The 21,115-nt window shown below is 46.0% G+C and overlaps 1 protein-coding gene across 2 annotated transcripts; it reads right to left on the bottom strand.

The window, feature by feature from the left end:
- Window positions 1–1,054: 1,054 nt before the first annotated feature.
- On the bottom strand, window positions 1,055–18,431 carry MAPRE1 (microtubule associated protein RP/EB family member 1). 2 transcript variants are annotated; one of them, XM_063147462.1, is made up of 7 exons: window positions 18,320–18,431; window positions 14,114–14,237; window positions 10,469–10,614; window positions 8,327–8,534; window positions 7,035–7,153; window positions 4,799–4,951; window positions 1,055–2,831 (listed from the first exon to the last, which is right to left on the bottom strand). In XM_063147462.1, exons 2-7 carry the CDS (start codon window positions 14,232–14,234, stop codon window positions 2,775–2,777), a joined length of 804 nt encoding a protein of 267 aa, XP_063003532.1. In that variant the 5' UTR covers window positions 14,235–14,237; window positions 18,320–18,431; the 3' UTR covers window positions 1,055–2,774. The 2 variants fall into 2 exon arrangements, with proteins under 2 accessions (XP_063003532.1, XP_063003533.1); XM_063147463.1 differs by having other exon boundaries at window positions 18,307–18,402.
- Between the last annotated feature and the right edge of the window lie 2,684 nt (window positions 18,432–21,115).

The raw sequence follows: 21,115 nt of genomic DNA, 5'->3' as shown, positions 1-21,115 counted from the left end.
GATACGTTGTGGCAGTTCTTGGTCCAGAAGATGAAATAAAGACTTCTTACAGAGTCCTAAAAAGACCACACAGGGCAGTCTCAGCTCCAGTACCCCACCTTCTCTGGCCAGAAAGTGGGAGTTCTACAAGTTAAGCTGCTACACGCCAAAACGGTTTCTATTCTGTACCAATACAGAGTGGACACAGGATAGGTAAGAGGCCAAAATAAGCACTTCTAGAATAGGGAGATGCCTGTCACTCACATTTTTTAGCTCAAAAGGTAACTGACCCACGTGCCTTTCTTCCTTCAACCCTTCAGCAAAGACCCAGCAACCACCCCAGCCAACGCAGAATCTAGTCCTCCTAGGGCATCAACTAGATGGAGCTTCCTGGCATCCTCAGCGCTTCATGCCTTGAACCAATACATTTTCTTTCAAGTGTGCAGGAAGAAGCAGCATCCTCAGTTGAGAAGTGGAGAATTTTCATCTCAAGCCAAACGGCAAGGTGTTATGCACTGATTAAAATCCCCAGCTAAGTCAATTAATCACTTGACAGTATTTGTGACCGAAGCTGTTATTCCCCCCCGCCCCCCAATATTGTTTAGAACTCAAACACATATTTTCAGAAGTGGTAATTCAAGAGTTGTCACGCAGGACAAGAGTCTGCAGGCACTCAGTTAAACGCTTGGTAAGGCATTATAGCAATTGCCAAAGACACTGGAAGCACACACACCCCTACACACACACACACCTACTAGCTATGTGAGTGACTAGGCACCCCAGTCTTTTAGGATGCAAGCCACCACTAAGCAAGTACATTGAATCACAGTAGACTCTGCTGTCTCCCAACCCAATTTCTGGCAAGAGAGATTAGGAAGAACACACTGAAATTTAGGTTCGTGACGTTCTTCCACAAAATTGATACTAGGTGTATCCTGAGGGGGCATGATGTAGTGAACTTAGTAGCAATGTGAAGGTAGGAGTTGTGCAACTTCCACGCTCAAGAAAATGGGATCTTTGGGAGTCAAGAAGAGAACCAATCCCACAAGAACATGACACCGCAGCAGACATAACATTCTTCAAATAACAGAACTTTATTTAAAAACTGTTTAAAAGTAGAAAAAACCCTGTCAAGAGGAGTCTGGGTGGAATATGGTTTAGGGCAACAAGTATCTAGAAGGCCACAAGAGAAATAGCACCTCTGATGTTTTAAATAATGGCTTGCTTTTTTTGGCATTCATTGAATTTGGGTCTTCCTCTGGAATTTCATAGGGATTCATGCACTACACAACATTTACCATAAAATGTTTTGCTTTCTACACACATTTAGGACACATAACCACCGGAAGCAAATGAACAACAGCACACAACCTCAGAGGCCTAGTCTCAGCTGTGGGCAACAACATCTCAAGGAGGTCTCCCAAAGAGCAGCAATCGGGGCGGGAGATTTGCTCCACGTCAGAGGGACAGGGTCAAGCATGAAATACTGTAACAATCAAAATTCATCTCAGCACTGCATTTTCTGCATTGGCTTTCCTATTTAATGCACACCAAATCAATTTTCTTCACCAGTAGTCTGGAGTACTAGCAAAGGCTAAACGTGAAAGGCCAACTCAAGAAGAACACACACAACAGGCACACAGCCTGGAACTCAAGGCTGGTCTCAGTGCAGCACTGCAAACGAAGTATCAGATCCATCAGAGCAGGGTAAGACATCTAGGGCCCTACAGATGTTTCAGACCGCAATCCCTAAAAGCCCTAACCAGCATGGCCATTGGATGGGGATTATGGGAACTGCAATCCAAAACATCTGGAGGACACCAGGCTGTCTAGCCCTGCATCAGTGTTTAGTCAGCAGGCTTGGAAGAGGAGGTGGAAGAAGGGGTGCAGAGAGGAACAGAAGGACCCACAAAATTTAGAGGAACAGACACACAGAAGCAGAAGGGGGGGAGGAGGGAACGACTAGATGCAGGCAGTGAATTAGGCGAAGAGTTTCAAAGTGACAGCCTTATTGCTTTGGAAGATACTGCATACCACCAGCCAGTACAGTAAGACTGAGATGACTTCAGGCATCTGAGACATACCCACAACAGTCCCACAACGGCGTGCAGCAAGGTCCTTCCTCCTCTGAAAGCCAACAACCATGCAGACGATGTTATATAGTAATTCGGCTGTTTTAATGGCGCTTTTCAGTGCCCTCCATGGCTGGAGGTGCCTAGCAATTCCTTCCAAAACAAGAAAAGCCAGCTGCTCTAACCGCATTTTAGAGCACATAAAAATCTCTCGTCACATTACTTAAATTTGGCATCTGGAAGCACATTTTAAGCCCCCTTAAGGCATCTCTGTAACTGCAGAACACATTTCACACTTGCTCAAACCTTCCTGCAGAAAAGTCAGTCCTGAAATTGCTCCACTACACACTCCCCTGCCCCCGCCCGCCCAAAAAACACAGTACAGCAAACTTTCCACAAATCAGTGACTTACCAGCAACCAAGCAACTCTGCAAACTCCAAATATTCAACCTCTTGCTTCCAAATTACACCAACTAGATGTTAATACTGCTCTGCTACAAAAGTGAGAAAAAGCTCTCAAATAAAACCCATCAGAGGGGGGGGAAAGTAGTAAAACTTACGCAAAGTGCATTTGAAGAGGTACTTTTTACTTATGAAAAGAAACCAGTGAGTCCTCTCAGAATACAATGGAGTATTTTACAGATAAGCACATGATTGGGGCAAAGAATTCTGATTTCTGAATTCTGCTGCTGCTGCTGCTCTGCTGGTACAGTAGATGGACCATTAATACTCTTCTTGTTCCTCTGGTGGTGCGCCTTCATCTGGTATCACAAAACCTTCCTGCATGGGAGGAGGAGGAGGAGGGAGAGGACTGCATTACTGATCAAACAACAGCGAATGTGTGCAGGAGGGTACCCTCTTTCCTTCCCCGTCCCCACTATCTCAGGAGCAAACAATTTGGGGGCTTGTATTAAAAGCCACACAGTATTTTGTCTTCAATCTATGTTGAATAGACATGCCGAGATGCGATCCAAGTTCTCTTTAACAGTAGCAAATCCTACTATCTATAGATGCTGCAAGAAAACTACTTGTGATGATGCCTTAGGCTGGGGTCTGGTAAGCACTGAGAAGAACAAGGAATGTATTCAATGAAACTGGCTCATATTAAAGCTTTTAGGAAAGAGCATTATGAGCCAAGCACTGTGGCACATGGAAACTTTGGTAGGAGAGAATCTAATAGGTGATGCTAAAAGCACAAGTTAACTTAAAGCACAGTTAATAGATCCTGTCTCCCACCAGCCTGTTTTAAGAACACTGCGCTCAACATCTAAGGTCCTCCTCCGAGTGCCTACTCCGAGGGAAGCTCGGAGGATGGCAACAAGGGCCTTTTCGGTGGTGCCCCCCCCGACTGTGGAATGATCTCCCCGATGAGGCTCGCCTGGCGCCAACGTTGTTATCTTTCAGGCGCCAGGTCAAGACTTTCCTCTCCTCCCAGGCATTTAATGGCATTGAACGCTAAGTTTGTTTTTTAATGGACCCCAGAACTGTTGTTTTAAATGGATGCTGCTGTTTTTATACTGTTGTTTTTATGTCTCTGATGGTTTTTAGGTTTTGTATGCTCAAGTTTAATGTTTACTGTTTTTAGCTTTTGTGAACCGCCCAGAGAGCTTTTGCTGTGGGGCGGTTTATAAATGGAATAAAATAAATAAATAAATAAATAAGGAGTGCCCTGATGCCGAATCAGATCGAAGGTCCATCTAGTCTAGCACTCAGTTCACATAGTGGCCAACCAACTGTCAACGAGGGACCCACAAGCAGGGCCTGGGGCAATAGCATACTCCCACCCATGTCCCCCAGCAACTGGTATACAAATGCTTACTGCCTCGGATACTGGAGGTAGCAGTTTTAGTACATGGATGTACCTTGGTACAGTTTCAAGAAGCTTATTAGAATTCAAACTCTCAGCTTTCTTTTAGCAATAGGTTTTAGCCTTTCAAATTAAGAAAACTACTAAGATCTGGTGCTTGGGGAAAATGCATAGGTGGCATCACTTACACATAGGAAGCATCCAAATACTCTAATGACTTCAAATCCTATGCTTATCTGAGTGGGACAAGAGTGGGTCTTATTGCTAAGTAAACATACATAGGATTGTGCTGTTGGGTTTGCCAAGGACACAGAGCAAATAAAACCACATTTTATGCAAATTGTTTACCAAGTTGGTTGCAAGCCACTTTCAGAACCACACGATGGGAAAGTAGCATATAAAAGCCCAAATAAAACGGGTGCATAAAATATCATAACTCTTGAGTTCGCTTTAGCATTCTAGCTCATCCTGTCACCAACAAGCTGACATTCTTACAGGAAACATGAGCAAGAGAAAGCCTCCATCCAGGGGCAAAACGCAGCACGGGCAAGTAGGAAGATATGTGAAGAGCAAACAGCTGTAAACACAGACCTTTTAAAGTGGCACAGACTTATAGATGGGACCATCCAGGTGCTGCTGGTTGACACCCTACTTTGCCCTAGCCAAATATGGAGATCTCATCTGCCCTCGAATTTTGGTAATTGAACTTCAGCAGCCCTACTAGCCGTAGCCCACTCAACTAGGAATGCACCGACGTAAGACTCACTGAAACTGTGCAGGAGCACTTCCAGAGTTGCACAGATGTGACTTGTTTCAGTGGGGCCGGCACAAGAGACCTTCCTAGTGTTTTGAGACCCAAGTGTCGATTTAGAAGCAAACACTATCTGACCTAGAAGTTGTGCGTGTATCCACCAGATACGAGGAAACCACACAGACTTACATCTGTAGCATAAAGTATCTCCACAATCCTTTGCAGAACTGGGTCACTCTCCCCTTCGTTCTCCTGACAAATCAGCTCGATGTTTCTCAGTTTTCCAAAGTAGAAGTCTCTTTCCTTCTCCAAATCCTCAACAGTCGCCTTTAATACATTGATCTGGTAAAAAAAGAAAGTCAATCACAATACTTTCCTGATGAAAGAGGTACCACAAAGCAGCTTGCAGGCTTCAGACTGCAATACTACACAGTTACCTGGGAGTAAGTCCCACTGAATTCATTGGAGTTTACTTATGAGCAGGCAGGCATAGGATTACACTTAATCCACCACTGAAAAGCAGCCAAGCCAAAATGGTAGTTGGTTCCTTTGTGCGGGATGGGAGTTACACTTGTTTTGAAATTGTTGTTGTTATCAACATCAACATTTATATACTGTCTCATTTACTAAAAAGCCATTGAAGCTGTCTACAGCAAATTTAGAGTATTTATACTCCCAAAGCATAAAAAGAGTTAAGACTGCTTTTCCTTCTAACAAGTGGTAGTTGGTTTATTAAGACTGAGTTGAAACCACTTCTTTCAAATAGGAAAATGCTAGAGATAATATAAAATGCTAAGTAATTTTCAAAACAGACCATCAATTACCTAAAAATCCTTTAATTAATGTTCAATACTGGCCAGAAATTCGTAAAGAGTTACATCTTCTACGTGTGCCCAGATGAAGGCATGAGCAAGAACAAGAATTGAACAGCAAATGCCCCCAATTCCCCCACTAAGTCACTATTCCAGGAGGGGGTAGGAGAGAAGCAGAAAAGGCAACGTTTACCAATCAATCATGTATCAATCTATTCCTTCTCTGCCATACAGGGTCAAGGTTCTGCTATTAGCAATATCTATTATCATTAATGAACATGGGCAAATTTAAACAAAACTGCACTTCTAGTGTAGGGGTTGGACAAATTCAGCAGCAATCTTCAGTCCAATTCACATTGCAGAATAGTGTGGAAGCAACATTTCCTACGGTCCAGTCTCAAGTTGATCTGGTAACATCTGTAGGAAGAAACTATGTGGGTCACTAAATGGGATGTTCCAATTCTTCCACTCAAGATCTATTTATGATATACCAGCTGCGCCCTTATCTGGACAGAGATAGCTTAGCTACAGTTATCCATGCTCTGATAACCTCTCATTTGGATTACTGCAATGCGTTATACGTGGGGCTGCCTTTGAAAACGGTCCGGAAACTTCAACTGGTGCAAAACAGGGCAGCAAGGTTATTAACAGGGACTGGCCGGCGAGATCACATTACGCCAGTCCTTTTACAACTTCATTGGCTGACAGTCCAAGTCCGGGCCCGATTCAAAGTGCTGGTATTGACATTTAAAGCCCTAAACGGTTTGGGGCCAGGTTATCTGAAGGAACGCCTCCTCCCATATGTACCTACCCGGACCTTAAGATCATCCACAGGGCTCCTTCTCCGTGAGCCCCTGCCAAAGGAAGTGAGGCAGGTGGCTACTAGGAGGAGGGCTTTCTCCGCTGTGGCACCCCAGTTGTGGAACGAGCTCCCCAGAGAGGTCCGCCTGGCGCCTACACTGTACTCCTTTCGTCGCCAGCTGAAGACCTTTTTATTCACTCAGTATTTTAACATTTAATTTTAACTTAAATTTAAATTTTACTGTTCTAACTCTGTATTTTAACCTTATATCAACTTTGTTGTGTGGTTTTATCCTGGTTGCGCTTTTTATACTGTATTTCGTAATTGTGTTTTAACCTGTTGGGTGTTTTACTGTGGTTTTAATTTTTGTGAACCGCCCAGAGAGCTTCAGCTATTGGGCAGTATAAAAATGTAATAAATAACTAAATAAAATAAATAATGAAACATAGCTGTTCATAACTCCTCCCTCTCCAACACCTTAGCTCAGCCTTCCTCAACCTGGGGCGCTCCAGATGTGTTGGACTACAACTCCCAGAATGCCCCAGCCAGCTGGGGCATTCTGGGAGATGCAGTCCAACACATCTGGAGCGCCCCAAGTTGAGGAAGGCTGCCTTAGCTCATGAATCCAGATTGTGTCAAAGAAAATTAGTCCATATATTTTATTACATTCAGAAGGAATGATCAGCATGGAAAGTTGGATAACTCCTATAATCACATGTTGTGACATCACAAGGCAAGACCTAAGAGAAGCCGAGGCTGCACGTGCCATTAGCCTCTGCTTGCTCATCGGTACAGCCAGTCAAAAACCCACCTGCTGGATCAATTCAGCAGACTCGTCTTCCCCGATTCCTGCAGGAGGCTTTTTAACCATGGTGGGTCCAGTTTTATTAGCCACCGTTGTCCTCTGTGCAACCATAGGCCGTGTTGGAGCTGCAATATAGAATTGTGTGAGCCGCAGTCTAAGGACACGACCATGACAAACCCGTGCCTCTGCATATCAGCCAACCAAAGTGAACTACACCCAAAGTGTGGAGTCCCATGTGCTTCAGCAGGGGGGAAAAACCCTACAGCCCCAAAGAACAGTTCAAGAATGCCTCCCAAATGCAAGACGTTTAGTACCGATCGTGGCCATTTTCTTTAAGGAAGCAGTACATTCTGCTCTTGCAGCCTTCAGTTCTGAAGTCCGTACATAACTGGTATCTACAAAAGGAGAGCATTTCTAGCCGTTATACAATGACCCAAAGCACCTTGCATGCCACTGGAATAGGAGCATCTGGTCCCAGGTAACACGCAAGGCAACCCCCTCCCTCCTCCTACCATGGCTATGACTGAGGAAGAGCAGAATTAAAGGGCAATCTCAAACAAATGGCATTTCATTTCCTGTTTGAAGCCTCTGTGAAATCTAGGAAGCCACAAGTTTCAACAGCGGAGACTTGATTTCAACAATGATGCACAGGCCTATACATCAAAAGGACTGCACAGGTGCAAAACGATGTGCATACAATCCTCACATAATGCACAAGCACAACCCTGGCACAAGCACAACCCTGGACCATCTCATTACACTAAGCATAACTCCAGATATGGATACAGATGGCACATGGATAGTCACACTAAGTATTAAGACGAACACTGAGGCTGGAAACAGGTCATGCCTGGTGGTCCGTCTGGTCATTCTTGCCACTTTGGTTAGTCTGCAAGAAAAACTACATTTTCAGGCTGCCTCCCACTCCTCAGGCACCTTAATATGGCAAAACCAGGCAAAGGATCTGGACTTATGCAACTCCTTCTCTCACAATGGGCCAGTTCAGAAGGCGTCTTAAACCCTGCTGGTGTTAAGGCTTTTGGTTAAGCTGCCGTGTTTAAGGTATCTTGTGCGATGCATTTTGCTAAACCCTGCTCACTCGCTAACCACAGTCGGACTGTCTGCAGCAGGGTTAGCGGGTCTAACCGTGGCTTAAAGTGTTGTGTGCGACAGCCCGGGTTGCACCTGAAGTGTCGTTTGAACAGACCCTTTTGAAGTTTATTAGAACATCAGTTCATGGGTGACCCCAAATGCAAAGCTAGACTACTTAGTTGCATTTGTCAAGTATTTGCATTTACCTGTGCCGCCAGAACCAAGGTTTTTCTTAGGTTTATTCAGCAGTGGTACAACAAGAGCAGGTGCTGGCGCTGTCTCCTGGCCTTGCCGGGCAGCCACAGGGTCATAGTCCTTCCCATCGTAGTTTGCATCAAAGAATTTTTTGAACCACTGAACGAATTCAAAATTATCCTGGAATTTTCCTTTCACTAGTTTGTCCACAGGGATTATCTGAGGAAAGAAACTGAGTATATTTAGCACAAAGGAGGAACATTCTTACTCAAAGACTCAAATCAGATGTTTCAACGACACGTACATAGAATTCCTTAGCTCAAGATGGCATTTTAAAAGTTAGGATAATTTAAATGTGACATGGGAAATGTGGACTGCAGTTTTAAAAATAATAGTGGGGGTAAGGGGGGAGAATTTTGATCAGAGATTTTTCACTCAGGGCAAGTTAAGTATTCTCACCCCTGTTTTGTCACAATCAAGATTGTCCACACACTCAGAGCTACTATTGTCTCAGTAGGAACTCCCATGTCACATGATTTGCCCCTTAAAGAGAGAATAGGAGCATGCATGAAAGAACTTCCCCCTTCATTAAATGCAGAGGTTTAATTCTCATCTGGCCAAGACAACCTTGTACATGCAGTCTTTAAATCATGGACGACTACAGCAATATGTCCATATCTGAGGAAGTTAGCTATTCTGCCACTGTAATGCTTTAAAGGCAGGTGCAAACAGCCATTCAAAGGTACTTCTGTATGTCTGACATCTCAGCATGTTGTCACTTGGGCATGCTGGTGCACTAAATCACTGCCCCGGATCCCAACATGTCGAGGAATCTAACCTACCCACAAAAAAACCCAAAAAAAACACACCCAGCAGTCACAGGAAAAACAGATATGTAATCAGAGAGATGAGAGATACAGTTGAAACTGAACATGTTGCAAACGGAGACTGTGTGTGTGGGTTAGCACGTCATGCAAAGCCACCTGTGAATGAACCACGGTGGGCTAGTTGTTAGCTGAACAACACACAGTATGCCCGACAGAGGATCGAGCTTGCTGTGGCTTGATGGCCCCCTCCTTCCACCTCAATCCTCCAGCTGACTCTGGTGGGAGATCCAGTCTTGCCTCCTCACCCCGATCCTCCCCCTCCCGTGCTCTGATGGCTACCTTTTTTGTTCACCACCCTTTGAAAAATTATACCTCAAATCCACCTGGTGACCTGATTATTTGCAAGAGAAAGGGTGGGTAATTTTGTTATTCTGGGCTGATAAAGTTTTCATACTTGTCCGACAGTCTCCAAACAGGGAGAATTGGAAAATTCATCTCCTCACGAATGAGCCATCTGTCTAAAAGTTGAAGAGGCACTGTGTGTGTTTGGACGATCAGTGCACACCACAGCATTGGTTGTTTCCACCGCCAGTCGCAAAACCGGGACTGCCCTAATTATCTGCACCATATTGTGGCTGTGCCACATCGCATCTGGACCCAGTATGTGGTGTGGTGTTACTAACTTTTCACCCAGCCTGCAATCCCTATTGCAACTATGGGTTGTGGGGTGGGTGAAAACTCACCATCACTGCACCATGCACGGGGCTCCAGTGACACAACGAACTGCATCACGGCACAGGTAATTAGGGTAATCCTGGTGGTGAGACCAGCACGCCCAGAGGAAACAACCAACGCTACATTGTTCCCCTCGCTGATTGTACAAACCCAAACAATGAAAAAAAGTAATCCTACAGCTTCTATGCATTTTTCATTATTCTGCAGCTAACCTTATATGTACACATCTTTTCTGAGTAAGAAAAAATAGCTGGAAAAGGCATGAACAGAAGCTGAAAATAAACTATAGTTAGGAAAATATAGATGGCTTCAGTTTAATCTAAAGAAACACGTGCAGTTTTGATTGACTGTTAAGTGGCAGATAGAACTCCACACTTATCAACTTTTAGTTGGGAAACTGGGAGAGTAAATACTGCCTGGTGACTGCCAGGCACACACAATAAGTAGAAAAGTTTAGCGATTTAAGACACAGCAGCATCCAGGCCAAGTGCTGCCAAAGGGAAGGAGTGCTCTAAATGAGTGTCCTTAAAACTGCCAACGCTCCATCAGGATGAAATCCAAGCGCATGTACTGAAATGCAAGGCTGCTTACTTTGTCCACACCCATTCGCTTAAATCCTGCTTGTAGAACCTTGAAGTTTTGAATGTATTCATGTTCCAATTTTGCCTGGAATTTCACTTTCTTAAGTGTTACAGAACCAGGGAAGAGCATGTCCATAAACTGACAATACGCAGCACCTGCCAAGAAAAGAACAGAACATCCATCCGTGGGATAATTAAACCTTAGCAAACGGTATGTGACATGGTCAAGTAAAACAAAGAAACTTTAAATTCCTTTAGAGAATTGCTAGGATTATTTATTTATTTGCAATATTCCTATACTGCTTCCCATCTAAAGATCATCGCAGCAGTCCAGTCCGCAACCAGATTAAATGAGCCTGCAGAACTACAATGTGACAAAACATTCACTAGAACTGTTTCTGGGACTGCATCCCTTATAGATGGCTACAGCAATCACTTCTGCAAGAAAGGTCATATCTTTAGCCACCCAAGAGACTGCCCACCTTTTTGAACGGGACAGGGCAGATTATGAGCCCTACAGCCTTTACAAGTCAGGGTTAGCAAAAATGGACCACTGACATAGAGTGAGGGAGGAAGCAGCAGCCAGGCACCTCTCCACCGTGCCTGGGTCCAGCTCCAGCTGAGAGCCCCCTCCCTCCTGCTACCAACTGTCTCTGGAGAGGCCACCAGTGAGGGAGGAAGCAGCAGCCAGGCACCTCTCCACCGTGCCTGGGTCCAGCTCCAGCTGAGAGCCCCCTCCCTCCTGCTACCAACTGTCTCTGGAGAGGCCACCAGTGAGGGAGGAAGCAGCAGCCAGGCACCTCTCCACCGTGCCTGGGTCCAGCTCCAGCTGAGAGCCCCCTCCCTCCTGCTACCAACTGTCTCTGCAGAGGCCACCAGTGAGGGAGGAAGCAGCAGCCAGGCACCTCTCCATCATGCCTGGGTCCAGCTCCAGCTGAGAGCCCCCTCCCTCCTGCTACCGTCTCTGGAGAGGCCACCAGTGAGGGAGGAAGCAGCAGCCAGGCACCTCTCCACCGTGCCTGGGTCCAGCTCCAGCTGAGAGCCCCCTCCCTCCTGCTGTCACCTATAACTGCTGAACTTTCCAACTAAGACTGTAGTGCCTGAATTTGCTTTCCGTTCCCCCCCTCCTCCTCCTCCCTCCCAATCCCCTTTCCTTTTGTGTCATGTCTTTTAGATTGTAAGCCTGTGGGCAGGGACTGTCAAGAAATACTTTTGTCAGCCGCCGTGAAAGCCTTTTTTGGCTGAATGGCGGCATAAAAATCCTTAAATAAAATAAATAAAAAATAACCCTGGTCAATATACAGTCTATTTCATCATGGACAAGCACTGCCAGGTAATGACAATAACTTAGCCTCTTGCTTTGTTCAACGAAAAGCATTCTTCTTAAAAGCCACCCTGCTTCCACCCTGCCACACGTATGTTTTGTTCAGGGACTGGCCACCCCTATGATCACCCGGGGTTTGGCAGGTTGCTATCCCCTGGGCATGTAGAAGCAACAGTCTTTATTCAGCGCCTGCTAAATAAATGCAGAGGTCGCAAGTATTGAATAATGGTACTGAACAGTTAGCTCATTGCTGGGGAAAATTACTGTAGAATGAGAAGTCAATGTTTCCACTACTCCACTCATTTCAACACATATACTGTACTTTTTACACTGTATATACTTTTTATACTGTATTTTGTAATTGTGCTTTTAACACGTTGGTTGTTTTATTATGGTTTTAATTTTTGTGAACCGCCCAGAGAGCTTCGGCTATTGGGCGGTATAAAAATGTAATAAATAAATAAATATATTAAACCCAAGTGAAACAAAAGAAAAAGCGTATGCCTGTTGCAGGAAGATGGCAAAGTACTTTAACTTCCCAGACTACAATATTCCCAGTACCTAAGAACACTAGGCTTAATCTACCAGTAATATTTTCTGTACATGCCCCGTTAAAATTAAATGAAAGGGATTTGAGGAAATGTTTTACTAGTCCACAATAGAATATTGTTTTTCTCAGGATCCCACTCTGCATTCTTAAGAGGGGCCTCTAAATTTCAAGCTTTCTCAAGCATTCCTCACTCACAACAACAAAAGATTTCAAGAGTTGCGTCTGCACAAAATTCTGACTGTAGAATAAGACTGAGAAGTTTGCTTCAGACAGAGGAGAAAGTTTGTAGAAGAGGGACCAGACTAAAAATAACCATCGGGGGTACCATCTCTCAAAATCTAGCTCTCTTTGGGCACCACAGAGGGCCAGGGAATTAGAGAATTCTAAATCACATAACTGAACCTAGAAATCTTCATTTTACCTTTCTGACAGTTGACCCTGAGACTGAGAACTCCCCATTTCCTTCCATCCTAGCCAACTATGTCTTTACTCAAAGTCAGCAGACAACAATTGTTGCTCTCTGCTCTGATGTAGCTAAGTTCCTGCCCTGCGCAGATCTGCCTACTTCAAAGATCAATCGCCCCAACCTAAACATCTAGCAAATTGCATTTTCCTAATTCTTCCAAGCCAGATTTCCCCCTCAGCAATAGTACTGCTCTGCTCTAAGCAAATCAGTGCTCACCCAACGCAGGCAACATTGCTCCCCTTGCCTGCACTAAATGTATAACTCGACCCTGGCAGTACATTTCCCCTGCCACCTATTCATTTTGCTCATGCTGTACCACCTTCCTTTTCCATAAATCAGTTTCTCACACTGATAATCAGTGCACACAGAATGTTATATACGACTCAAATCTTATTTGAAATCCCTCCTAAAATTTCTTCAGTAGTTTCCGTACACTAAAATTTACCTCATTCTCCCTTTGCTTTTCTTATTGCTATTGTACGTTACAAGCAGCAGCACAAGGTTGCAAGGCATAAACTCTGCCATCATCACTATGGATTCATCCCCTCTGAGGCTTAGCCACAATCATGTTGCCTTACAACAATATGGCTAACACTGTGCAGCCTTCCACAGGGACCAATATAGGGTTTGCAAAAACAGCTCCCAGTTTTATCTTCTGCAAAGCTCAGAAGCTCTCCTTTAAAGAGTCCCCAAGTGACACACGTTTGAACTCAGGTATAAAACCAAGCAAGATCCATTTTGCCACCACTCCAACACTATGACCAAAACATCTACTTTTAAGGCCCACCGGTACTGCAGAACGATTGGGAGAACGTTAAAGCATGCTTGCGCTATGACATCCACCCCAAAAAGCGTTCTATCAGATTACACCACAAGCAAAGGACACTAGTGGTTGAAGATACCCACAGGACAAGGAACATGTTGTTACAAGTAGATGGCTCAAGCAAGTTGTGCCAATTACTATAGCAGCCTCCCCCAAACTGACACCCTCCAGATGTTTCAGACTTCAATTCCCATCAGCCTCAGCCACATTCTAGCCAATGGTCAAGAATTCTGGGGGTTGTAGTCCAAAGCATTTGGAGAGCACTAGACCGAGGAAGGCTGTGCCGATGGAGAAAGGCCCCCAAAACTTTTGTATTCACTTTGCTGTGGAAAATTCCTTCAATACCCCTAAGATGGAGAGCAGGCAGACACCCAAACCGCCAACCTCCAGAAAGAGAGAGTTCTCTAGCATCGCCAGCTCGTTCCTCAAAGGAAAAATAAATGCTTTGAGAGCCTCAAGCAGCGCCTCCTCTGCTCTCAGCTGTCTCCTTACCTGAGCAAAGCTGCTCTATCTTTGTCAGGTTCAACTGTAAGGACTCATTGATCCAGGCGAGCATGTCATGTCGACTCAAGTTATCGCTTGTCACTGAAGTGGAATACACGTTAACTGCCATTTTCTGGAGAAAATTAAGCAATGAGAGATTTTGTTTATACAGAGGATAGTAAAGTGAACCCCTGACACACCTCACATTCCCCCATCAGACACTCCAAAGTGAACAGGAAGCCTTCCTTAGCTGTCGAGTACACAGTCACATCTGTTGGATGCAGGCCACCTCCTTAGGAGTCAGTTTACTGGAGACAGTCTAGCCATTTTTCAAAAATTCACTGCCCCAGTAATGTGATAAGCCTATATTTATAAATAGCTGAAATCAGATGCTGGACACATACCCTGATACAGTAAGAAAACCTATCCTATTGTAGCAGGAAACATACTGTAATGGTCATCCTGATCCACTAGAGATGAGGAAGGTAACCAAACCGATTCAACAGCTGTTTCAGAACACTTCTCTACTCCCAAGTGTGTAAATGAGCAGAGTCAGCTCATTTGCCGTGCACAAACTAGATCAACCAAAGAGGCATCAGCATTAACGACAGGAAGAAGGGGACAAAAGACATTTTATGGTGCTCAAAATGAAGTCTGCTGCAGCCAGTTGATACACCTGGTTGGGATCAGATTACTTGAAGGGTGGACTTCAACCATATGATTCTGCCAACATCAAGATTTGCTTCTGGGGTCTTTACAGAGTGCCTGTTAAGAGTGGTGAGGTTGAGGTTGGTATGCACAAGATAGGGCCTTCTAGGTGGTGGCCCCAAAACTGTGGCACTCCTGCTGCCTTACACCTCGTGTACAGGCACTGAAGAAAGGCTTGAAGACCTTCCTCCTCAATGCTGCCTTTAATCCAAAATTGTAGTTTATATATCTGAAAACATCTTATCAAGGTATTTTGTATGCTTGTTATTGAGGCCATTTTTATTTTTGTGTCTTGCCTTTTTCCTTCATTGTATATTGCTTTATAAAGGTGTAATAATAAAAGGTGACTAAAATATAATTTAAATAAACGAATCAAATTCATTTAGAGCAGGAAGGTTAACCTGCGGTTTACATTCCACTTAAAACAAATTATATTGTGTGAACAACATAAGAGAAGTCCTCACAATGGAAGAAGTAATTCAGAAAGACAGCATGTCCCATTTCTTTAGCTTAACATGCCACATTCTGAGACTGAATTCTCTACTATTGCCGGGGCTGATATATACTTTATGAAGAGAAGAACAACCCCAACACAACGATCACGTTCCATACAGAGAGTTGTGCAAGGACATCACAGAGGGCTTCTGCTTTCCAGCAGAAGTAGCATCACCTCTCTTCTACAGTAGGCCCAGCTATGCTGGAAGGGATAACGCTGACCCCGTTCCAGTAACGTTCCCAAGATGCCATTAATGAGCCTATACAGGTAGGTCTGTGAACTTTAAAGAGGAGACTCATCCTTCCCCTCAGTCTTCCTTGCTCCAGAACAAGAACTCAGGCCTGTTAAGAGTTCCTAAAGCTCAAGCCATTGGCAGCACGAGCAACCCTTAGGCTGCACATGTGCCCAAGAGCCAGACAGAGCAAAGGGAGTCGCCCTTGTGCTAACAGACTGTGACCGTGGTCCCTGCCAGTTTACAGAACAAAGTAGGCCAAGGCTAAAAGGATGGAGAGCTGAACAGGGCGCGACTCGGCAAGGAGGGCCATGAAGGCTCTGCCCCGCAAACTCCCCCCCCATTCACATGAGAAGAGCCCTGACTTATTTATTTATTTATAATATTTATATACCGCTCCCCATTGAAAAATTTCACAGTGGAGCACAAGATAAAATAAAAACAAAAACAGAATGAAACAGTTAAAACAAAATTTTAAAGAAGCAAAAACAGAGATTCAAGGCTGCGTATTAAGGAAAGGCTTCTTGGAATAAAGATGTTTTCAGGAGGCGCTGAAAGGAGTACAAGGTTGGCGCTTGCCTGACCTCTAGAGGCAGGGGATTCCACAGCAGGGGGGCCACCACGCTGAAGACTCTTCCCCTGGTGGACTCCAATCGGACGATGGGTCTATGTGGAACCACCAGGAGCAGGCCCTCGGATGACCTCAGTGACAGGGCAGGTTGGTAGGGAAGAAGGCGCTCTCTCAGGTATCCTGGTCCCAAGTTGTTTAGGGCTTTGTACACAAGTACAAGAACCTTAAACCTGGCCCGGTAGCAAATAGGCAGCCAGTGCAGTTCCCTCAGCAGAGGAGTTACATGCTGGAAAGGGGCAGCTCCAGACAACAGCCGAGCTGCAGCGTTCTGCACTAGCTCCAGCTTCCGGAGCAGCTTCAAGGGCAGCCCCGCATAGAGCGCGTTGCAGTAATCCAATCTTGAGGTTACCAATGCCTGTACCACCGTGCCCAAGCTATCCCTGGATCAGACGGAGATATAAACTAATAAATATAAAACTAATACATTATTAAAAGGTAGCACATTATTAAAAGGCATCTTAAAATTCAACTGGGTAAGCCTGCCGGAAGAGATCTGTCTTTATGGCTTTCTTAAATTCCGGAAGACTGATGTTGACACATCTCTTCCAGCAGGCCATTCCACAGTCTGGGAGCAGCAGAAAAGAAGGTCCTCTGGGTAACAGTTATCAGCCTAGTTTTTGCTGACTGGAGTAAATTCTTCCCAGAGGGCCTGAGTGTGTGGGGTGGATTATCCGAGAGAAGGTGATCCCCAGGTAACTTGGACCCAAACCATGTAGGGCTTTAAAGGTAATAACCAACACTTTATACTTCGCCTGGAAACTAATTGGCAGCCAGTGTAGTGATTTTAAAGCTGGTGTAATATGGTCACCCCTAGATGTACGGGTGACCAACCTGGCTGCCATATTTGGAGCATGTTCAGAGGAGGGCAACCAGGATGATCAGGGGTCTGGAAACAAAGCCCTATGAAGAGAGACTGAAAGAACTGGGCATGTTTAGCCTGGAGAAGAGAAGATGGAGGGGAGACATGATCGCACTCTTCAAATACTTAAAAGGTTGTCACTCAGAGGAGGGCCAGGATCTCTTCTCGATCCTCCCAGAGTGCAGGACATGGAATAACGGGCTCAAGTTAAAGGAAGCCAGATTCCGGCTGGACATCAGGAAAAACCTCCTGACTGTTAGAGCAGTGCGACGGTGGAATCAGTGACCTAGGGAGGTTGTGGGCTCTCCCACACTAGAGGCCTTCAAGAGGCAGCTGGACAACCCTCTGTCAGGGATGCTTTAGGGTGGATTCCTGCATTGAGCAGGGGGTTGGACTCGATGGCCTTGTAGGCCCCTTCCAACTCTGCTATTCTATGATTCTATGAAATCCTGTCTCTGTAAGATATAATGGGTGGCCTCGGATATGGCTCTGTGATTTGTACATACATCATTAAGGAGATGCTAACCTTTCTACGATGACAAACTAGTAATGAATGAGAAAGGGCAGCCATAGCCCTGCTTCTCCTCATTCATTATTTGAACTTTGTTGCTTTTTTTTTTTGCACCCCTCGGCCTCCTTCCAAGGCCGTGTCATCGACCTGCAAGCCCCCCATTCATTGAGCAGGGGGTCGGGCTCGATGGCCTTGTAGACCCCTTCCAACTCTGCTATTCTATGATTCACACGGTGTGTGGGGGGGGGGGGGATGTACGAGGCTGCCAGGCCAGGGAGGCCCAGGCCCGAGCGGGGCTGCTGCTCCTCCTCCTCCTCCTCCGGCCGCCCCCTCAGAGCGCAGCTGCTGCGAGGTGCGGCTGGCGGCCCTGTCTCTGGGGCGGGGTGGGCAGGCCGGGCCCCGGGCCCCCGTGAGCGCTCGTGGGGACGCCGCCCGGGCTCCCGCTCCTCTTCCTCCTCCTCCTCCCCTCGCGAGCCAGCCAGGGCGCCGCTCCCCGCCGCACGTGGGCGCCCCGTTCCCGCATTCACACGCACACGCGGAGACCACCCCTCCCCCTCGCGCGCTTGAGGAGGCTCATTTGCATAAAAACCGTGATCACGGGGCGCTTGGGAAAGGCCTCCTCGGGAGCCGGAGGGAGAAGGCAAGGGCGGGGCGGGGCCGTGCCTCGCCTCACCCTCACCACTGCCGCCACCACCCCGGAGAAGGCGAGCCGTAGCGGTACCGGCGCAGGCCTCGAAGCCGCCCTCCTCCCCTCAGCCCCGTTACCTCAGTCGCTCACCGTTCAAACCGGCCCCGCCCGCTTAGCCCGGGATCTGACGTCACGCGCACCCCGGCGCGCTGACGTCACTTTCAGGCCGCTGGAAGAGGAAGGAGCGTCACGGAGAGGAGGCCGCAGCCGCGCCCTTCTACGCCGCTGACAGGGGCTTGAGGGAAGGGGGCGGGGCGGCGTTGCTACGGTTTCCACGCACCGTTTCCCAAGGCCGGCGTTTATCCGCCCGCCTCCCAGCTTCATTGATTGGCTGGTGGCCGTGAGCGACCCCGCCCACACAGAAGCCGGAGGCCGCGCCCCCCCCACCGCCGGGTGAGGCCACGCCCAAACCCCCGTTTCCCCGCCCCTATTTATTTATTTATTTATTTAGCGATTTTTATCCCACACCTCAGCCAAAAGGCTCTGGGAGCAGTTTACAATGTATCAATAAAGAAGACAGTCCCTACTCTCAGGCTTACATTCTAAAGAAGACATGGCACGCAAGGAAAACGGGATGCGGAGGGAAGAGGGAGAAAATAAGAAAGAAATTAAGGAGACTGTTTAGGCTGTTGGGAGGGCCTTGCTCCATCCTCTCATCTCCCAATGGAGGGGCAAACCCGCAGCTCCTTCTTCTTCCCCACAGGATTTTATTTATTTATTTATTTATTTATCTATTTATTACATTTTTATACTGCCCAATAGCCGAAGCTCTCTGGGCGGCTCACAGAAATTAAAACCATAATAAAACAACCAACAGGTTAAAAGCACAAATACAAAATACAGTATAAAAAGCACAACCAGGATGAAGATGTTAGCCCAAGGGGCCGGTGGCCAACTGAAGCAGGCTCCGATGGTCCCTGCCTGCTCCAGTCTCCCGTGCATCTTCTTCCACACAGGGTAAAGATGACACTCTTAATTTATTATTTTATTTTATTTTATTTTATTACATTTTTATACCGACCAATAGCCGAAGCTCTCTGGGCAAATTCACAAAAATTAAAACCCTGAAAAGAGCCTAAAAACAACCAACACATTTAAAACATGAATACAAAATACAATATAATAAAGCACAACCAGGATAAAACCATACAGCAAAAAATTAATATAGGTTAAAATAGGAGATAAAAACAGCAAAAAGTTTAAATTTAAGTTAAATTAGGTGTTAATTTAAATTAGGTGTTAATTTAAATTAGGTGTTAAATTACGTGTTAACGGAGGTTTCAGTTCAGGAATGTTTTTATTATTATTATTAAGGTTTACTAGGGTGACCATACAGGAAAGGAGGACTGGGCTCCTGTATCGTTAACAGTTGCATAGAAAAGGGAATTTCATCAGGGGTTATTTCGTATTCGTGCAGCACCTGGTGAAACTCCCTCTTCATCAAGGCAGTTAAAACTGCAGGAGTTATACTAGAGTGACCAGATACAAAAGAGGGCAGGGCTCCTGCAGCTTTAACTGTTGTGATGAAGAGGGAGTTTCACCAGGTGCTGCACAAATACGAAATGACCCCTGATGAAATTCCCTTTTCTATGCAACTGTTAACAATACAGGAGCCCTGTCCTTCTTTTCATGGGGTCACCCTAAGGTTTACAATCCCAGAGACCCTTTGATGCCCCAAAATATTCATAGGATACAAATATTTTAATAAATAAACAGGGCTTGGCTTGTGTCCCCTTCACACCCCAGTTAAAAGTGCCTGATAATGAGCTTTTTGAAGAATACATTTTCAGCATCGTTTACCTGGATTCTGTCACAATGGTTGCATAAAAATAAATATATGGGTTCATGAAAAAAAAATCAAATAACCGCATATCCCCTTATATAAACCATAAGTAATGCTTCCCCCTCCTCAAAATAAAGACCCATAGATGAGAACAGGAGACACATATGTGAGGCTTTTCCTCTGGGATGGCACTGGGGTGGGGGGGAGGTTTGCATGCCTGGAATTGCAGGGGGGTCAGGCAGGCCAAGACCCTCACCCCCACAGGACCCTGGTCCAGCCGGACTGCGGCTGCCATCTGGCACCGAGTCATAAGAACATGATGCTACCACAAGATGTAGTGATGGCCACCAATTTGGATGGCTTTAAAAGGGGTTGGATACATTCCTGGAGAAGGTTATCCATGGCTACTAGCCCTGATGGTTATGTGCTACCTCCAGTATCCAACGCAGTAAGCTTGTGTGCACCAGTTGCTGGGGAACATGGGTGGGAGGGTGCTGTTGCATCATGTCCTGCTTGTTCATCGCTGGCCGATGGCTGGTTGGCCACTGTGTGAACAGAATGCTGGACTAGATGGACCCTTGGTCTGATCCAGCATCAGGGCTCTTCTGTTCTTATTTTTTTTTAAAAAAAGTCTGTTTTTTTTTGGTGTTTGTGTCTATTTTGTGATGGAAAGAAGACGAGGAGCAGGAGGAGGCGGACAGCAGCATCTAAGGAAGGGAAAGGAACCTCTCGTGCAAGCAATGAGTCATTACTGACTCTTGGAGGGACGCCAGCTTTCACTGACGTTTTCTTGGCAGGCCTTATAGCGGGGTGGTTTGCTGTTGCCTTCCCTGGCCATTATTACCTTTCCCCCAGCTAACTGGGTACTCATATTACCGACCTCGGGAGGATGGAAGGCTGAGTCGACCTGAGCCGGCTGCCTGAAACCAGCTTCCGCTGGGATTGAACTCAGGCCGTGGGGAGAGTTTCAGCTGCAGAAACTGCTGCTTTACCACTGCGCAAAACCCATGAATGGGCAGTAGCAAGCATGCGATAAAATGCTCTTCTGATGAACCCCTAAGCCCCTTGGGCGGACTCCTCACTCAGAGGGAGGGCTGCAAGAA

The sequence above is a fragment of the Elgaria multicarinata genome, chromosome 1 (genome assembly GCF_023053635.1).
Source record: "Elgaria multicarinata webbii isolate HBS135686 ecotype San Diego chromosome 1, rElgMul1.1.pri, whole genome shotgun sequence".
NCBI classification, from domain to species: Eukaryota; Metazoa; Chordata; class Lepidosauria; order Squamata; family Anguidae; genus Elgaria; species Elgaria multicarinata.
Note: the sequence above shows the minus strand (reverse complement) of the source record. Positions and strands in the feature narration are given on the sequence as shown.

Bases quoted from the DNA above. Each gene is read 5' to 3' on its own strand.
- MAPRE1 (XM_063147462.1), bottom strand. From the start codon at position 14,234: ATGGCAGTTAACGTGTATTCCACTTCAGTGACAAGCGATAACTTGAGT. The intron at 7,154-8,326 runs GTAAATGCAAAT...TCTATATTGCAG, and splicing joins CCTTGGTTCTGGCGGCACAG to CTCCAACACGGCCTATGGTT. The intron at 2,832-4,798 runs GTAAGTCTGTGT...CCTCCCATGCAG, and splicing joins AGATACTTTATGCTACAGAT to GAAGGTTTTGTGATACCAGA.